Source organism: Aquila chrysaetos, chromosome 17, assembly GCF_900496995.4.
Source record: "Aquila chrysaetos chrysaetos chromosome 17, bAquChr1.4, whole genome shotgun sequence".
In the NCBI taxonomy this organism is placed as follows: domain Eukaryota; kingdom Metazoa; phylum Chordata; class Aves; order Accipitriformes; family Accipitridae; genus Aquila; species Aquila chrysaetos.
In genome coordinates this window covers 2,334,884-2,353,442 of record NC_044020.1, presented here as the reverse complement: position 1 = coordinate 2,353,442, position 18,559 = coordinate 2,334,884, and the positions used below count along the sequence as shown (strand labels likewise).

General features: G+C 48.4%; 2 protein-coding genes across 2 annotated transcripts; one reads left to right on the top strand and one right to left on the bottom strand.

Annotated features, from left to right (window-relative positions):
- Positions 1-18: 18 nt before the first annotated feature.
- ANKRD54 (ankyrin repeat domain 54) lies at positions 19-7,897 on the bottom strand. Its single transcript, XM_030040726.2, has 8 exons — positions 7,624-7,897; positions 7,151-7,198; positions 4,770-4,868; positions 4,236-4,307; positions 3,787-3,834; positions 3,538-3,662; positions 2,534-2,641; positions 19-1,846 (listed from the first exon to the last, which is right to left on the bottom strand). The coding sequence occupies exons 1-8, from the start codon at positions 7,856-7,858 to the stop codon at positions 1,772-1,774; spliced, it is 810 nt and encodes a 269-aa protein (XP_029896586.1). The 5' UTR covers positions 7,859-7,897; the 3' UTR covers positions 19-1,771.
- Positions 7,898-8,209: 312 nt separating this feature from the next.
- EIF3L (eukaryotic translation initiation factor 3 subunit L) lies at positions 8,210-18,386 on the top strand. The gene is made up of 13 exons (XM_030040724.2): positions 8,210-8,311; positions 8,409-8,457; positions 8,533-8,743; positions 9,314-9,393; positions 9,678-9,739; positions 11,101-11,170; positions 11,869-11,942; positions 12,943-13,114; positions 13,372-13,526; positions 14,323-14,493; positions 15,800-16,297; positions 17,297-17,377; positions 18,135-18,386. Exons 1-13 carry the CDS (start codon positions 8,279-8,281, stop codon positions 18,171-18,173), a joined length of 1,695 nt encoding a protein of 564 aa, XP_029896584.1. The 5' UTR covers positions 8,210-8,278; the 3' UTR covers positions 18,174-18,386.
- The last annotated feature ends 173 nt before the right edge of the window (positions 18,387-18,559 follow it).

Sequence of the window (18,559 nt, the reverse complement as noted above, 5' to 3'; positions counted from 1 at the left end):
GAGAACTTGGCTGAGGAGTCCGAAAAGGCTGACAGTATTTTATTGAAGTTCAGCATACAAAAAGGTCAGATTGTCTCCCACCCCCTCAGTATCCTTTCCATCCAGCATATCGTAATAAAGTATCAGTATTCACAGTGACAGCTCCAGCCAAACCACAAGACCATTAGTCCCAGTCATAGCCTCCAGCACCCCACTGATGAACCCATCTAAAAGCCATGTGTATTTCTGGTATCTCAGCTTTGGAAGTCCACTTAGCCTCTTCCTGGACAAGAGGCCAGATATTAGAGAACATGCTGACCTGAAGGTCTCTGAAGAATGCTCCAGACTGTGGCTGTTGCACAGTTAAGCTGAATCCTAAGAATGAACACTTCCAAACCAGTGATTCCCAAGCCGTGGGATGGGTGTCGCTACCAGCACACCGTGTCAATTTAGGTGTGGTACACAGGTGGGAACTCAGATTGCTATTGGACATGTTCTTGTCACCTTGCTGCTATTCACACCCTACCTACAAAATTTATGGAAACCTGCTCCAAAACAAAGCTATCTACAGCTTCATTACTAATCACAGTGGGGCAGAAGCAAAAGATTAGCAAGGGCAATTCCCTGCATCCTTCATAGCTGCATCACTTCGGGCTCCCAGCAGAGGTCATAACTCGTTCTTCGCACTGCACTTAAGGTCCTGGAGCAGCACCTCTCCATGACAAGCAAGAAACACAGTATGGGTGAGCTCTGGGTTTGGTGCTGCTGAGGCAGCCACAAATCCACCTCCATCCCAGCCCAATAATATGGCTGAATACCCAACACCTCCTGCTGCAACTGGACCTCTTGCCTGAGACTGCCACTAGTAGGAAACACAAAAGTCAGTTATGGTGGTTTGGTGTTGTGGGTTTTTTTTGTTGTGGTTTTTTTTTTTTTTTCCCCAAGATGTAAATGTCTGCCTAAAACTGTGCTAGGATTAAGTCACCCCCCCCCCCCAACCCTTAATCTTGCATCAGGGCAGCCCTGACCTGCTAGCTGTCTACCTGGGTATTTTTTGCAAGTGTTTCACTGTAGTATTTAAGCACTAACTTGCACCAGTGATTTAAAAACCAGGGCCAGTGAAAGCTGTTAGTCTAATGATTAAAAGCTTTGTATCCCATTTGTAACCAGTCCGATTCTCTGCCCTCTGACCACAGGCTCTGGGGAAGGTTAGGATTAAGCCTCGGTGCGTGTTTCTCAAGACAATATGTTTGCTCAGCTGCCAGCATGCAGAATTAAGTGTGTGTTCTTTTCACAGCACAAAGTCTTCTGTTGTCTGAGGCATCTACTTTCTCCCCCATGCAACTGAGTACTGCGGAGGTGGCAAAAGGTGCCTGTTCCAAGCATTTCTGTGATGTTGGCCAGCTGCTGAGTGCAATAGTCAGGGCTAGTGACTGCACATGGCATCAGCCACCACCTACATTGAGCTGAAGTGCTTAGGAGAAGGCAAAATATCTCTGGAAGGGTATCCTATTAAGCGCCAGCCCATCTGATAAAAAGAGCAGGTCTTTTTTTCCGAAAGTCTCAGCTGCAGCACTCCGTTGTCTCTGTTGTCCAAAGCCTGCTGCCTCCCCATAAGGCAGCTGTGGCAGCACCAACAGGAACAGTCTGGGCACCACAGGAGAGTGGATCTGGCAGGAACAGCTGCTGGCAGCAATGTTCATTCAGCGATCTGGGAAGCAAGCTTCAGCTTCCTCTTTTTCTCTCTATGGTTCTCTCTCCTGCTGCATCAGGAAGATGATTTGGAAGCCCATTACCTCTTCTCCATCTTCTGCATCTGCAGGCTAAGTGATGTGAAGCTGGCCAGGAGGTCTGTGACCTCGTCCACCTGCCAGAAGAACACAGCTGGCCGTTAGGCAGGGGAATGCAGTTGTGCAGTCTCCCACCACCACAGAAGAAACCCCCATGCAGCAGGGACCACCCTTGCACCAGGACTGCCAGTAAAGCCCACGCTGAGCTTATACTAGGTCGGGATCCCTTTGATCCCACAGTTGTGTAGAAGGGCTCCTGTCCTCCTGATCAAACAAGTCCCAATCCAAGGCAATGGGAGCTTCTCCCCATTCCTCAGGAGGTCAATGCTTGACCTCCACCTTGCGTGATTTAGCCAGTCCTTAAAATAGAAGCATGTTGCTGCATTACCCAGAACTCAACAACAGTATCACGTCTGTTTCCTCTAAGTCTGTTTCTAAGGGCCAATCTTTTGTAGAAAAAAAACCCCAAAAAGTAACAGGCCCTGCAACCCTCTGTGGTTGTGCTGATCCTGGCCTTAAAAGGCTTGTGCCCTCAGCCCATCTGATCTTCAGCTTCTCTGGTGAGCTGCTAGGCCTTCTGCATTTTGAATTCCAACCTAAAGGAGTACCATGAGTCATCACATAACCTGCCCACTTTACTCAATGTGAGCAAGAACACTTCCATAACCATGTCTTCAATGTCACCTTGCTGATGCAGTTGCATTCTCCTAAACGCAGAAGTCACAATGCAAGTAGGTGAGTCACAGCAGCTCAATGCTTCCTACCTGCTCCTTTGTGCTAGTCATCTGTAACCTGGAGCAGAGGTCATCCAGCTGTTCCTTTTGCTCGTGCCTCCCCAGACGCTCCAGGTATTCCCGCAACATCTGTATAATCTGAAACCAACAGGCGTAAGAAGCAAACATCAGATAGCTGCACCAGACTGGGATGTTTTTACAGGAAAAATTAAATTGCAGTTAAGTTGCCAAGCACAGCCTTGATGCTGTGGTATGTGGCAGAGTACGACCCATAGAGAAGAACACATGCAAAGCAACTGGACAGCACTAATGGCAGCATCAGAGCCCAGTGAGTCACCAGAGGCGTTGATCAGCCACAGATGGACTAGTCGTGACCCCTGTGACTGGTTTAATAACAGGGAACAGAGACAGGCCCAGCTGAAGAAGCGTAAGGTCTAGCCCTGAAAGCACCAAGCTCTTCTTTATGGCTAACTAGTTTCCCTCACTGTGAGGAGCAGGGACATCCCACTCCAGCAGGATCCACTTGTGCGCCGAGGATGAAAATCCTTGTGGCTCCTATATGGCTCCTGAAGCGAGGCCCCCACCTCGTGCATTTGTGGTGTAGCCCCGTGGCTGCTTTCCTATTCCACACCTCCACATACCAGAGCAGGGCAGAATGTGCTAGGAATGCAGAGTCCCTGCACGTGTACGCCATAGCTATAGCCCCATGCTGTGGTCCCTCTCCTGCCACAAGGCATCTGTCTTATACAGTGGTTGAAGAAAAGAGAGTGCTCCATACAGCCTGAGAATTAAGACATTCAATGCATCCTTGGCCTACCAGAGCCAAAAGAGGTCCTGCAAAAATTCAGAGTAGCAGTTGGGAAAAAGGAAGGTCTCTGAAAACAGAAGGAAAAAAGTCAAACTCTCCCCAGAGCAGCTAAGAGCCTACAGACAGGTACTTAAAACAGCTGCTAAATGATATTTGACCCTTAAAGGGTACAGGAGACTGCCAGGGGCTGCACCACCTTACCAGAACATGGAACTGTTTCTTTTACCTGTTTCACTTCAAGGCGTACGGCCTCCAGGCTGTGGGATAGTCCTTCCTGCAGGATGTTTAGCTTTGATTTAGCAAGGTGCAGCGGGGTTCTGCCAGCTCGATCCAAGGCATCGACTCTAGCCCCTGCAAGACGCATGAGCAAGGACAGAAAGTGAGGTCTGTCTTCAAGACTTAGTGTCCCTGGGGAGTATCAACCGAGGCAGGGCAGGAGAGGGACAGGCTGTAATTGTTACAGAGGAAATGTTACCTCCGCGCAGCAGCGTGGTGATGACAGGAACGTGGTTCGTGCAGGCAGCTGGGGAGGGAAAACACAGGACACACAACTCAGAGGTACTAGCAAACAACAAAGGAGTTTCTGCTCGAGTGTGGAGCTTGCTGCTTCCCAAAGGGCTCTTTGCCATTGGAAAGAGGAACAGCCCAACTGCTAAGGGTAACCTCATACTCAAGCCTGAGTACTCTCTCTGGAACAGATCTCGCATTCCTTGGGGCTAGCAGAGGGAGGGAAATTGATATTCTCAAACTCTGACCCTTAAACCTTTGTGAGGAGTGAAGCTAGTGAAAGAGTCCCTCCTAGGTCCTTAAAGCTGGGAATGCATACTGTGATGCACAAGAAAGAGGAAGGTGGAGAGGAAAGAAACAGCAAGGCGGTGTTCACCTCACCTCTCTGCATGCAAAGCTCATCTGTGTGGCACTTACCCAAATGTAAGGGGGTGTTTCCCAGCCCATCTCTCTGGTTTGGGTCAGCCCCATGGTCCAGAAGCAGTTGCACTGGAAACAAGGAAACAGAACCACATCAGTCCCTTCCCTTTTCCCCACAGGTCAGGCCCACATGGGCCGCAGGTCCACGTGGCAGCCACCAGGCTGCCTTATAGGTGCTTCTGTTCAGCTCATCAGCTTCCTGCCAGAGACAGGGGACGGAGGTTTGCGCAGCAAGGCAGAAGGACCCAGCACAAAGCCAGGCAGTGGCGCTGCCCCGGGCTACCTGAGGGGAAGAACTGGGACTAATGACATCCTTCCTTCTGCACCAGTACAGCCCTAGAGCTGGGGGCTCCTGCTCCCCCTTCAGCAGGGGGACACGGCAAGCCCTGGAGCCACAGTTCAGCTGGCAACCCTGCCACCAAACACACGGAAAACAGCAATCTCCGTCACGTGCTGAATCAAAATAAAGAGCATCCTTCAAAATCTCTGTCACAGAGAGGCTGGAAGCCAGAACTCCCCCTCCCCACTCACCAATGTGATCGTTGCCATTGCAGGATGCAAAGTGCAGGGCTGTCCGGCCTTTGTCGTCAGCAGCACAGGGGTCAGTTCCATCCTCCAAGAGTTGCTGCACTGACAGAGTCAAGGAGAAGAAGATAAGCGGGTAAGCTGAAGGGGCACCTGATCAGAAAGGGGTAATGCTATCTGCTCTTCTGCGGGTAGGTACACACTCTGCCAGCTACCAAGTCAACTGGACATGAACCAGCTCCAGCCAGCCTCCCGGCTCAGCACAACCAGCCTAGGCAGCGTACCCTCCACTTTCTGTTGCAGCCTTCACCATCTTTGCCATAAAAGATAAGCCGACAGCTGTAGTGGCTAAGGCTAAGGATCCATCTAGCCAAATTTTCATGCTCCAAGGACAATCAGCAGCAAATGCCTACAGAAGAGTGTAAAAAGATAGCAAGGATGTAGGGCTAACTCTCACAGCCTTTAGTCAGCTGCATCTCAGGCACTTCCCAAGTTAGAATTAGCATCCTGTGCTTACTATCCCTCCATGGGCTTTCTCTGTAGATTTGCATGGTCATTTTCTGCATCTGTGTAAACTTTTCACAGCAACATGGACTCGTGGCAAGAAGTTTGACAGTGTAACCACATGCAGCGAGAAAAGCCACCTCTTCACAACATGTTTTGAATATGTCCCTTCCTAGATTCAGCTGAAACTCCTAGTTTTTGCCATACTAATGGTGGCTACTGTTTGGGAAGCTGGTAGGTGAGTGCACCGACCTGCCAATAGCAGTGCAAATATACCCTTAGGAGACGATGTATTGAAGTGAGCTAGTGAACAGCCTGAGTAGCCATACCATCATCTACTCACACTTGTGCCCCCTGCTTTTCCCCCCAGCTACTTCTTCCATGTCACCACTGGCACTTCTGGTAACCTGAACTACCTCCTTTTCTCAGATAAGGAAAAACCTCCTCACACAGAAAGATAGAGAAACTAGTGTGACTCCCCAGTATTGGGTATAACAAAGGCAACAAGACCAGTCAAGGCTGAAAAGATTAGGGACATAAAAGTAGCATCTACAGCAACATGCGTAAGGACAACTGTAAGGGCTATTACTCCTGCTGTTTTGAGATTATCCTGATACAGTAATCAGTGTGCAAAATAAAGGTTATTCCATAGCTGTTAAAAATACAGACAGATTCACTGTGTTTTGAGATCTTTAATAGCATATCCTGCAACAGTCAAGACTGACCAGTATTGGAGACAAGAAGCTAGATAGATCAGACCACTGAAAGTCACCATTTGTCTCAGCTTCCAGAGATCGAATTATAGTCACATTTTAATTTCTTCCTGTACACCTACTGCTTTAAGTGTTGTACAGAAGTGAAAGGAACACCTGACAAGATGGAAGTGGCATTAACAGGGGATGTTTGATACTCCAGAAGAAAGGCGGGGAGACTGACAGTGCCATCAGTGAGAACCTTTAATGGGGAATGATTTACCTAGTTCTTCCCTGAAGCCAGTAGGAAATGACATAACCTCTCCCACCCAGTGCCGCCACAGGAAACAGCAAAGATTTTTACATGTTGATGAAGAATAAATTCATCATCAGACACTTCCTCAAGTTGCAGAGTACACAAAACACAGCAGGATTGTGAACAGGGGAACCTGCGTATCAAATACAGGTGTAAAACTCTAAGATGGATTGAAACCAAGACTTTCATAAAGCCTGATTCTTTCATTCTTCCTCTTGACATGGTGACTGAAGCCAATCCTTTCTGTACTGACAGAGCTCACAGATGAGCTTTATCCATCAGTTCACGAAAGAAGGTTTATCGTGGAGCCAAGGGGTGAAGCATGCCAGACAAACCCCCGTTCTGATATACTAGGAGTTTCTACCAGTCAAACCAGTTTCCAATTTTAATCTACAGTACAGAGAGGTAAAGGGAGTCACAGATAGGCCACGAGCCTTCTCTGAAGTCACAGCGAGAAGCAGAGTCCAGCACTGGTCCTAGCTCTGATCTACTGGGTCACACTGCCTCATCATACAGGGTATGGCTTAGATAATCATAACTTTTCCACCTTACCAAAACACTGCTCTCTTGCTGCTTATGAATGGGCAAAAGTTACATACCAAAAAAGCTGAAACAGCGCAGTGCTGATTTAGCTTGAGGCTGTTGGAAAACTAACACTGTGAACCAGATGCAGTGAAAAAGTAAATACTATAACCAGGCTCACTCTGCTCAGAGAACAAAACAAGGCTCCAGAAAAGCAGTTTCTAGATTTGCAGCAACTAAGGCACCATGTCCGCAAACTACCTGCACCCTCCTCCTCCTCTCCTAAAATAAAGGTGCCCGACAAAAGTGTCCTTCCGGGAAGAGGTCCCAAGTAGGATTGGTAGAAGTCTTACCTGTGTCCAAGTCGTTGCTATTGGCAGCTTCACGCAGCCTTTTCAGAGCTACGGCGAAAAGAAAGCAATTACTGGAAAGCACGGAGGAAAAAGGAGCATTTCCCTATCGAAACGTCCCATCCCGGTGCTCGAGCCCAGGTGCAGGGCTGGTGCTGGCTCAGCCCAGAGAAGGGGAAGCAGGAGATCAACATGCCAGGTAAGAAGCGCTCTCCTTTCCTCCTCCTGAGGCTGGCCACGGGCCCTCCCCCTCCTGACGGCCACCCTCCCCTGACAGGAGCAAGGGTGCCTCTCCCAAGCCGCCCACCGAGCAGATCCGACCTCTTTCCACAGGCCCCACACACGGGAAAGCCGAAGCTTTACCGGCTTCCCCACACCGGAGCCTCTCCACCCCGCCGAGGCCTGGGCGGGACCGCTCCCGGAGCCCGGAGAGGGACCGGCCGAAAGAAGGACCGTTCCAAGGGAGAGGCGCTCACCGTGGCTCTCCTTGCCCGTAGGCCCCAGCCTACGGTGGAGGCGGGCGGCCCTACGCAAGCGGCGGGCCGGAATCTTGCCCGCGGGCTCCTCCCGCTGCCACAGGACGTGCAGATAGCCGAGGGGGGCACCCGTCACCGCCCCCAGGGCCAGCCCGGTCCCAGGCTCCGGCTCCGGGCCCGGTCCCGGTCCCGGTCCCGCATCGGGCACTGCCGCGGCCCCGCCGCCGCCCTCCATCCCCTCACGGGCCGGGCCGGGCCGGGCCGCCGCGCGGGGTGCCGGGGGAGAGGGGAGGGCCGTCGCTATAGCAACGGGGCGGGCTCTGTCCGCTCGACCAATCGAAGGCGCCGCAGCCTGTGTGCGCGCAGCCAATGGGGAGGCAGAGGGAGGGGGTAGAAGGAAGGCGAGGAGAGAGGCGAAGAGGGAGGTGGAGGCGGTGCCCAGGGAGGTCTGACGGGCAGGCACGCTTTCCAGTCAGAAGGAGGGGCGGGGCCATAGGCCGCCCCAAGCCTATGGCAGCTCAGCAGCCGAAAGACAGGCAGTTGTTTTAACCAGCGGAAGGGTGCAGCCCCGCTTCGCCGCCTCAAGCCCTTCCGCTCGACCGGCCGGAGCCCCGCCCCTGGTCCCACCCCCTTTCCCTGCCGCGCCGCCGCCGCCATGGCCTACCCGGGGGAGGACTACGACAACGAGGTGCGGGGGCCGGGGTCCCGGGGCGGCGGGGGAGGAGGGCCGGGGACCCGGGGGGGGGTCGCGTCCGCGCTGACTCGCTGCCGCCTTCTCTCCACAGGCCGCCTACGACCCGTACGCCTACTCCAACGACTATGATATGCACACGGGTGAGTGCGGGCTTCGGCTGGGTCTGTAGGCCCGGGCCGGGCGGCAACCGCCTCACTGCTCCTCTTTCTCCTCAGGAGACCCGAAGCAAGACCTGGCCTACGAGCGCCAGTACGAGCAGCAGACCTACCAGGTGATCCCCGAGGTGATCAAAAACTTCATCCAGTATTTTCACAAGACGGTGTCGGATCTCATCGACCAGAAGGTGTACGAGCTCCAGGCCAGCCGTGTTTCCAGTGATGTTATTGACCAGAAGGTGTACGAGATCCAGGACATCTATGAAAACAGGTACAAAGCTGTCCTCCCTGCAAGGGGGAATCGCTGTTTAAACTGTGACTAAAGTGCATCCTTCCTCTTAAAAGGAAAGGCAGACTACTACCTGTCTTGTTCCAAGCTTGGGCTTTCTCTAAAATACAGCATGAGGTTTGATTTGATTACTGGGGAAAAAACCAGGTATTTCCAGACCATTAGGCTCACGTAAATGTAGGTGAGTTGTGACCTGTCTGAAGGAAAATACCAGTGCTGTGCCCAGCAGGTGTGGAGGCAGCAAAAAGTGACCTCAGTAGTGCTAGTTAGGCAGTTTGCAGAAAGCTGAGGTGTAATTGGTGCATATAGCTGTGTTACCATAAAGGAGATGAGAAAGTAACATATTCAACTGTTCCATACTTCAGGGATAAATCAAAGACTTTAATTGTTTAGTTTGCAATTCTCATTCTTTGCTTCAACACTGGACTTACTAAAAGGGGATGGTGGTGGTCTACTTTCATCAAGTCCAAGGCCTCTGTATTGTGATCTCTAACTCTAGCACTGTCATACCGAGATATGGTTTCTAATACCACATGTGTGTCTATCTTTCAGCTGGACAAAGCTGACAGAAAGATTTTTTAAGAATACCCCATGGCCAGAGGCTGAGGCCATTGCCTCTCAGGTTGGAAACGGTAAGTCTTTTACTTTCTTTTCGCTTGTCAGAGAGAGAAGGAAATAAATCACTTTTGATACATGAGTGAGCAGGTGCACAGTGTTGCTGCTGCCTGAGTCAGTTGTCTTCGTTTGCTCTGGCAACTCCTTCAGCAGATGCCTGGCAAGAAGTCAAACTTGAACGAAGTATCCTTTTGTGCCTCCCTTTATTACTGTGGCAGGAGGAGCATCGCTGGCGTACCTGAGAGATCCAGTTGCCTAGGCCTTGTGGCTTGCTAATGTCCAGTTCTGTCATCTTTTCCAGATGCTGTTTTCCTCATCCTATACAAGGAGCTGTATTATAGGCACATCTACGCCAAAGTCAGCGTGAGTGTTTGTCCTGTGTCTTCCTGTTGGTTGCATGCTGGCTTCTCCGTGCCATAAAACTTGCCAAATCTTGCTGTCACCACAGTATCAGTGGCTCCATAATTTTTGCAAGACAGGATTGGATGACCTATAAGTCAAGGTGCTTTTAGGGAAGCTTAAAATTCTTGCTATTTGTTATTTTAGTAAGCATTCACTGATTGCTGAAAAGCAGGAAAGATTTGACTGTCTTTCTGAGGCTTGTTAGCTGTCTCAAGCTTGATTGTAATGAGTGTGCAGGTGTCCCTGGCACCTTATATGAATCAGAAGACCTGGTCTGAGTTTTCAGGAGGCTATTCTGTAAACGTTTGTTACTGACATCAAACATAGTGGTTAGTGAGTTAAGGAAAAAGGAAGTGTTGGGAGGTAATTGAATTTTCTTTTTGATAGAGCTGTAAGACCTATAGATCAGTTGGTTTTGTGTGTTTCTTGTGGCTCTTTGTTCTTCAGATTAGCAGGTGGGTGAGAGGGGGTGTCACAAGAAGAGGATGCAATATTCACGATTAAAAAAACACGCGGGGTCAGAGTGCCTTGTGGAGAGGGAAACATGGGCACCATAAAGGATACAGGAGAAGGAAACAGAAGGAATAATGCTCTATAAAACAAAACAAACCTCACTTTTTTTTCTTATGCTAATTTGAAGTCAGTGAGAAAATCTTTAAGGAAAGAAGCTGAACAGAAGCATGGCTTACAGAGTAAATAAGTAATAACTGCAGTTTTGATGTGGACCAGAGGGTGGAGAAATGGGCACTTTAAAAAGGCTGCTGTATTAACCTGAGTCAGGCTTTAACAGGAGAGACTGGTTTCTCAAGCTGTGCTGTTAGTGGTTCTCAGACTGCCCTTGAGTGTCTCCAGGTGAAACAAGGACAATGATTCTAGGATGAGTGATTCCCTACTGTGTTTACTGGTCTTTCAAAGCATTTAGAAATACTGTCCAGATGCAGAATTTTTGATTTATTAAGGCCTCTCATGAGGGGAGAAGGAAGGAAAGCTGTTGAAGGTAATAGGAAGCTCTTAAATCTGGACAGCAGAGGGGAGGACAAGGAAGGTTAATGCATCCTATTCACAAAAGGTTTGAATGCTCGGTTGTCGTGGGAGAAGCTACCTGTACATGAAAAGTCAGTCCTGTTCTATGGGACAGTAGTGATACAATTTCAAGTTTTCTGGGTGGTGCTGGTGGGTGTCTTGGTTGAATATTGGCTCTAACATTTCTGAAATAGACCCTCTACTGCTGTGGCTATTGACTGTCCTTCATACGCTGTTGCCTGTTAACTCACTCCTGCCGTGCTTGAAACTAAGCAGATTGTGCTGACTTCTCATTGCAGGGGGGGCCCACGCTGGAGCAGAGATTTGAATCCTATTACAACTACTGCAATCTCTTCAACTACATCCTCAGTGAGTTGCTGCAATTCGTTTCTGGTTTGTGAATTTTGGAGAGGGCAGAGCTGGAGAAAGGGTCAAAAGAACTAGAACATGTTTGTTTATAGATCATATAGGGAGAAGTAGTCTACAAGCTTTCGATATGTTTTGAGTTTGTTGAATGAAAAGCACTTTACATCCATGTATTTAAAACCACAAAAAGCACAAATAGTTTCCAGTGCTTTCTGAAATACTGTGAAGAATAAAAGTTACTTAGCTTTCTGTCTTGCCGAGAACCGCTTCACCTATCTTTATTAAAAAGCAAAATGAAGCTGTAAGGTAGAAAAGATTTGCAGTGTTTCACAACTGCTTACTGTTGTTGACTCCCCTCAGAACAAATTTTAGTGTTTGTGACTCCCTGCTAGGCAACTAGGGGAGAATAGATCAGTTAGGATAAACCCCCACAGTCTGTGCACAGCTTCTGAGAGTAGTTGCTGCTGAGCAGTTGCACTCTAGAGATTAACCCCATACATGCTCGTACTCTTTAGAAGTGAAGGCAGTTGAGGTAGCTGAAGCTACGTATCACCGCCCTACTGGAAGCTTCATTCTCCTGCTGCTGCATCTCCCATTTCAGGGAAATTCTTGTGTTCTTTAATTTGTCTATTCCTCCAGTTCTGCCACTGTTCTTGCTGAAGGTATTAAGCCTCTCATCTATTACTTGGGTTCTTCTGCAGATGCTGATGGCCCTGCTCCTCTGGAACTGCCCAACCAGTGGCTCTGGGATATCATTGATGAATTCATATACCAGGTATATGACTATGAGACTGGGCCATTTTGGGGTGGCCTTGCCTCTGTTAGCACTATAAATTTTCCATCTCCTCCCTCTCTGTGATTTTCATAGTTCGGATACCATTGCAGGTCAAAAAACTTTGGTGAGGACTGTTATTCCTGGGTCACCAGGTAGATGAAGTTGTTGTAAATGTATGGATTTTTAAGTTACAGGGAGCTCTTTGGGGAGTCCTGGCTTTCTACTGATATTTCTGTTTCAGTTGCTGCTTTGGGTTTTTTTTTTAACTCACCTTCATTTCTGCCTGATTTGTTCAAAGCAGCCTGAGTGAAGTCTGCTATGATCACAAGGACCTTGTGAAGATACTTGTTCAAACTAGTTTTATTGTGTTTATGGTTTTACTTTGTTTTGTACTTCTTAGTCAGTAGGGCCTTTATGCTTGCACTGAGAGATTGCTGACCTGATTCGAAATAATCTATGGTCTAAGGTCTTGACTTGAGGAAATATTTTTCCACTTATTGTTCTGAGTGCAGCAATACAGATCTCAAATGCTGTTGTTTTGTCTCTGTAGGTTCCTTTGTAACTTTCTATTATAGAGCTGCCTGGAATTCCTCAAGTGCAGTCTTGTCAAGCTTTAGGATGAAAAAGGACATGTGCATATATAGAAAAAGATGTGTGTGTATGCAGACACATCTTATGACTTGGTCATTCTCTTTGCTACCTGTTCAGACAGCAAATTTGTGTTTAGTTGCCTGTCCTAATTGTCTAAGAGATCCTTCTCTGTTTCGTTCCATTCTGTCTTCTGGCCTTTTCCCCCTGCACTGTATCATTTTTTCCCTAGGTGCTTTAAGGTTGGTGTAATTTGCCATTTTGATTTCCAGGTGATCTCAGATAAAACTTTTTTTCATGTGACTTGTAGCTTATTCTAATGCATTTGTGTGATCAACTTGTAAGCTTAGCGCACTTAGCTGAACATCTCCAAACTAGCCTCTCATCATTGAATCTCTGCTTTTTCCTGTAGTTCCAGTCTTTCAGCCAGTACCGCTGCAAGACAGCCAAGAAGTCTGAAGAGGAAATTGATTTCCTTCGTTCCAACCCCAAGATCTGGAACGTCCACAGTGTCCTTAATGTGCTGCACTCTCTGGTGGATAAATCCAACATTAACCGACAGCTGGAGGTTTATACAAGTGGAGGTGAGCTAGCTGGGTGATGCCAAGCAAGACTGGTGTCTCTGCTGCCTTGCTTTGATTTGACCAAGCTCAGTTAGCTTTGTTTGGGAGCTGGATTAAACCCTTAATCGGTGGATGGATTGACTGGGCACAAGTTCTGTTGGCCTTATGTGGGAAGTGCTGGTGATTACACTTGAGGTCTTGCTCCCTTTGCTTGTTGAGGTGTTGAAAGGGGAGCTTGCTTCCTTGGAGGAAAGCATCATTGTTCCTTTTTTTCCTAGGTGACCCTGAAAGCGTGGCTGGTGAATATGGTCGTCACTCCCTCTACAAGATGCTGGGCTATTTCAGCCTGGTTGGGCTACTGCGTTTGCACTCTCTGCTGGGTGATTACTACCAAGCGATCAAGGTTCTGGAGAACATCGAGCTCAACAAGAAGGTAATACAGCATGTTTTAAACCTTCCATGGCGGTTTTCCAAATGCTTCTGTTCAAACATGCTGGTGAAAGATTGCCATAATGAATCTTGCAGCTGAGGAGCTGTTTGTAGCTGTTGTAGTTGTCAGGAGTTTGTAGTTGAACACAGCGGGAGCTTTGGCATTAAATCAAGCCATATGATAATGCCTGATGCTGTTGCAGCACAAATGCCTATTTTCTTAGGAGGTTTGCTGTGTTTTGCAAGGCAGTGTTGTTATAGAGAATATTAGTTGAACTGTAAGTGGGAGTGCAGTGGTAGCTAGCTAACACATTGTTCCCACCTTGGTCAATGGCTTGTTCTTTTATTTTTGACTCTCATTCTCACTGTGCCCACACCGACCTTGGATGTTTTTGCCCTAGAATTGAGTGCTACTTGTGGTAAGAGTGGGTAACAAAAGTCCAGCTGCAACATAGGCTTGGCCCAAGGCTTGGCACAGGTCTATGTGTGTGCTGTCTGGCACAGGACGTGCAGTGAAATAGGGGGAAAGGGAACCGAGCAAGGCAATATTGCGCACAGTGCAAAAGTCATCTGCTTGCAGGAAGCTGAAACTGGGAAATATAGGAAATGGGATGATCTAATAAACCCTGAGGAAGCTGCTGCAGGGATCGGTGGGAAGTGAGGTATCCTGAATTAACCCTCTCCTTTCTATATTTGGGATGGGAGTGAAAGCAGAGGTGGCTGGATTCTGGGTAATGAGCTGTTTGGATCAAAGGTGGTTGTCTCCCCTCTAACACAGTGTGTTGATCATTCATTCTCAGAGCATGTACTCCCGGGTGCCTGAGTGCCAGGTGACCACCTATTACTACGTGGGCTTCGCATACCTTATGATGCGGCGTTACCAGGATGCCATCCGTGTCTTTGCCAACATCCTCCTCTACATCCAGAGGACCAAGAGCATGTTTCAGAGGACGACGTACAAGTATGAGATGGTAAGAGATAGCATAGGTCTAGACTTCCCAAAAGAAAAAGCTGCTGTCTTCTTCCCTGCCCCTCATCTGTTACCTGATAACCTACATCTAATAGTCCAGCCTTATTTTCCTGGACTATATTTGTGGTGACTGGGGATCCTTTGAACTCCTTTGTGGCAATATTTTCTCTTAGCTGTGTTACCAGTTCCTTTGGTTGTTCACCATGCAGTTTTCCGGGCTCCATCTGCACTTTCCCTCTAGGCAGTGTTGTTAATCATAGAATCATAGAATCACTTAGGTTGGAAAAGACCTTCAAGATCATCGAGTCCAACCATCAACCATGCCCACTAAACCATGTCCTGAAGTACCCTGTCCACTCGCTTTTTGAATACCTCTAGGGATGGTGACTCAACCACTTCCCTGGGCATCCTATTCCAATGTCTGACAACCCTCTCAGTAAAAAAATTTTTCCTAATATCTAACGTAAATCTCTCTTGCCTCAACTTGAGGCCATTTCCTCTTGTCCTATCTCCAGCCACCTGACAGAAGAGACCAGCACCCACAATGAATATCACCCATAATGAATATCAGCTGCTAATGATATGCTTGTCAGTGCTTCTTCAAACTCAGTCCTGTTCCTAGTCCATTCCTGCATTTCAGGTTACTGCCATTGTCGGATATATTTCCATTATCAGATAATCATTCACAGACTATTTTAATTCAGCATGGCTGAAACAAAGCTTTCTTTCCACCTAAGCTGTCTCTGGTGCCTGTTTTACCCCCTGCTGCTGCTGTCTCCTTTTCATCCTTATGATTCATTTCTCATTCTTTGTGTAGCCAAATCCTGCTGTTCTTAATTTCATGACACTTCCAAAATTTGGTATGTCTGTTTCAGCCACACAGCTGTCTGTTTCATCCCACACTCAGATAAATCTTCCTTCTCAGTCTTTTCTTCACTGGCCTCCCTGATAACTGTCCCTTGCCAGGAGATCATTGTTAAACTATCTGCCTTCCCTTCTCCTCTACACTTTTTTGCACCAAAGCAGTCGAATCTGCTTCTGGCTGTCCAGGTTCTCTATGGCTCTGGATACATTCACTCTGTATTTTCCTGTTGTCCAGCCCTCTTTTTCATTGATGAGAGCCTCGACACAGCATTAATCTATCTGCTTTGCCCAGAGGCACTGCTTCTTTGTGCTGTCTCCCTTGACCATTAGGACCATCAGTGTGCTGGGTAAAGGGTCTGTCTCAAAAATGCAGCTCCCAGCTTCCTCTGGCACCATAAAGCCTGAGCCATTGACGAGCTAACAAGTTCTCCTCTCTCTCTCAGATTAACAAGCAGAATGAGCAGATGCATGCACTCCTGGCCATCGCCCTCACCATGTACCCCATGCGCATAGATGAGAGCATCCACCTGCAGCTGCGAGAGAAATATGGGGATAAGATGCTGCGCATGCAGAAGGGTGATGCACAAGTCTATGAGGAGCTCTTCAGTTATGCTTGCCCCAAGTTCCTTTCCCCCGTGGTGCCCAATTACGACAACGTGCACCCCAACTACCACAAGGAGCCCTTCCTGCAGCAGCTCAAGGTCTTTGCTGATGAGGTTCAGCAGCAGGCCCAGCTCTCCACCATCCGTAGCTTCCTCAAACTCTACACCACCATGCCTGTGGCAAAGTTGGCTGGCTTCTTAGACCTCACGGAGCAGGAGTTTCGTATCCAGCTGCTTGTCTTCAAGCACAAGATGAAGAACCTGGTATGGACCAGTGGCATATCTGCCCTGGACGGGGAGTTCCAGTCCGCCTCTGAGGTCGACTTCTATATTGACAAGGTTGGTATCTGCCCCTTGCTGGCTAGGAAGTTCCTTCACCCAGGAAATTCTGGAAGTGGCAGCACCTAGTTTTGCTGCAGTCTGTGGGAAACATCCCTTCGTTCTTTGCCATGTGAAGGGCTTGGCTGCCCACAGTGAAGTTGTAGCCCTGCTTAATAGGCATGTCAGTGGATGAACAGTGATGGGATGTCACAGGCAGCTTTGGCAGTCATTGTACCCAGAAAGCAAAGGTCCTAAATGTCTTCCTCTGGACAGAGGGAACTGTTTGTCTGTCAGTGTTCTCAGGAGGTGACAGCTGGATGACAGTGCTGTCAGTCTGTCAGGTGGCATTGTCAGCTTTGTAGGTCTCGCCCACATCTCTGGTTTGCTTGACAAAGCAGGGATCTTGCTTGGTCGTGTTACAGGTCCATTTTTCACTGGAGCAGCATTTAGCTCTGTCTGCTCTAGGAGGAATCTAAACACAAGGTATGATCCTGTCACCATCCTGCCCTTGGAGCTCCAGGCAGCAGGAAGCATAGCAAAGAGTCTTTTAGGACTTCATTTTCAAAGAATATAGCAGTAACAATTAGGTTTCTTGCTACGAAGGAGAACAGGTTGCCCCTTGTTCTTGGTATGTAGAGCAGACCTCTTGCTGCAAGGTCTCATGCTATGTCTCGGCCTAGCTCTCCTGGTAGATAACATGACTCCTAGCTGCTGGTAGAGGGAAGCAGAGCATGAATCGGGGTTGGGACTGTCAAACTGCTGCAAAGAGAGACAAAAATAGGCGGAGTGTGCAAGAATGTGAAAAGTGAATACAAAGTGAATTTGGGACCCATCCCAGGCAAAGGTATAGCCCACAGAGAACTGAATGTTTGCTCTGGGACCAACACAGGCCAGATATGTGTGATGCTGAACCAGGGCTAGAGTGAAGCCCCTCTGGTTGCTCCTCACATTTGGCAGTGCTTGCTGTCTTCCTGCTAGCACAGTCCTTTTCCTGACCTTATGCTCTTCCCTCCCCAGGACATGATCCATATCGCAGACACAAAGGTTGCTCGACGCTATGGGGACTTCTTCATCCGCCAGATCCACAAGTTTGAGGAGGTGAGGCCTGGGCAGGAGGGCTGTGTAGCTCTTTAGGAAAAGCGGGGCAAGCATTGGGCTGTGCAGGCCCTGGCGGAGCCACGCTTGTGTGAGACAGCTGTGCAGTGCCTTGCTGGGGCAAGCTCTGGCTCTGCAAGGCACTGGGCAAAAGCAGGTGGTTTAAGCAGCAGCTGCTGGCCTTTGAAGAACGGTGTGGTTTTGTGTGAGAAGTGCTCATTTGAGCCACAGTGGAAAAGGAGGAGGATTTTACTGTCCAAGGGGACTGACTCCATTGTCCCTAGACAATTGTGGTGTTCCTGTCAGTAACACAACCAAAATCATATCTCTACCCTCATAACTACGGCTCTAAAAAGTGGCCTCGAACATTTCTGGAGCACAGATGAGTTCAGTGTTGTGCTCAGCCAGGAGGTGACATTCTGTCAGTGCTCTACTCTCCCGACAGAGGCTGCTGCACACTGGAAACTTAGGCAGCAAAATCCTGAGATGTGGGGATTTGAGCAATATGGGGTTGTGATACCACTGCTAGAAGTTTGCACGCTCTCTTCTCCCCACATCTTTCTCTGCTGTCTTGGAGAGGAGGAGGGAGTTTTACTAGTTCCCCTTCTACTTCACACACTGCCTGCACTCATGTGAGAGCTCTTTTTGTCAGTAAGTTGGAGAAGAAGGAGTAGCGGCATTGGATAAAGGCTGCTGGGGGGAAGAGTAGTGTATGTCAATCACTATGTATTTTTCTGACCTTTGCTTTCTCTAATTCCAGCTGAATCGAACCCTGAAGAAGATGGGCCAGAGACCCTAAAACTTCTGTGGATGCTGTGATCGGCCTGAGCAGAGAAGTGGGTGGGAGAGATTATTCTCTTTGTGGTGAGGGAGGGGAGCTCAGGGTTCTGGCATTTCTGGAATCTCCTGTGACTCTGAAGGGTTTTTGTACTTAAATGAGCAGACTCGTTTGGCTCAAACTATCCTACAAAGGACATGACATCTAATAAATTAGTAGAATTTTCCTGGTGAACATTCAGTATCTGATGTACTCATTTATTTTTCCTCTGTGGAAGAATATAATTGCATCTGGAGACATGGGCAGCTGCTGCTGGTTTGTGCTCTCTTTAGTCCATGCTGGTGCAGGTAACAGTGGGGAGCAGATCTCTTTTCTGTAAAGGCACTGCGCACAGTGAACAGGGAAGG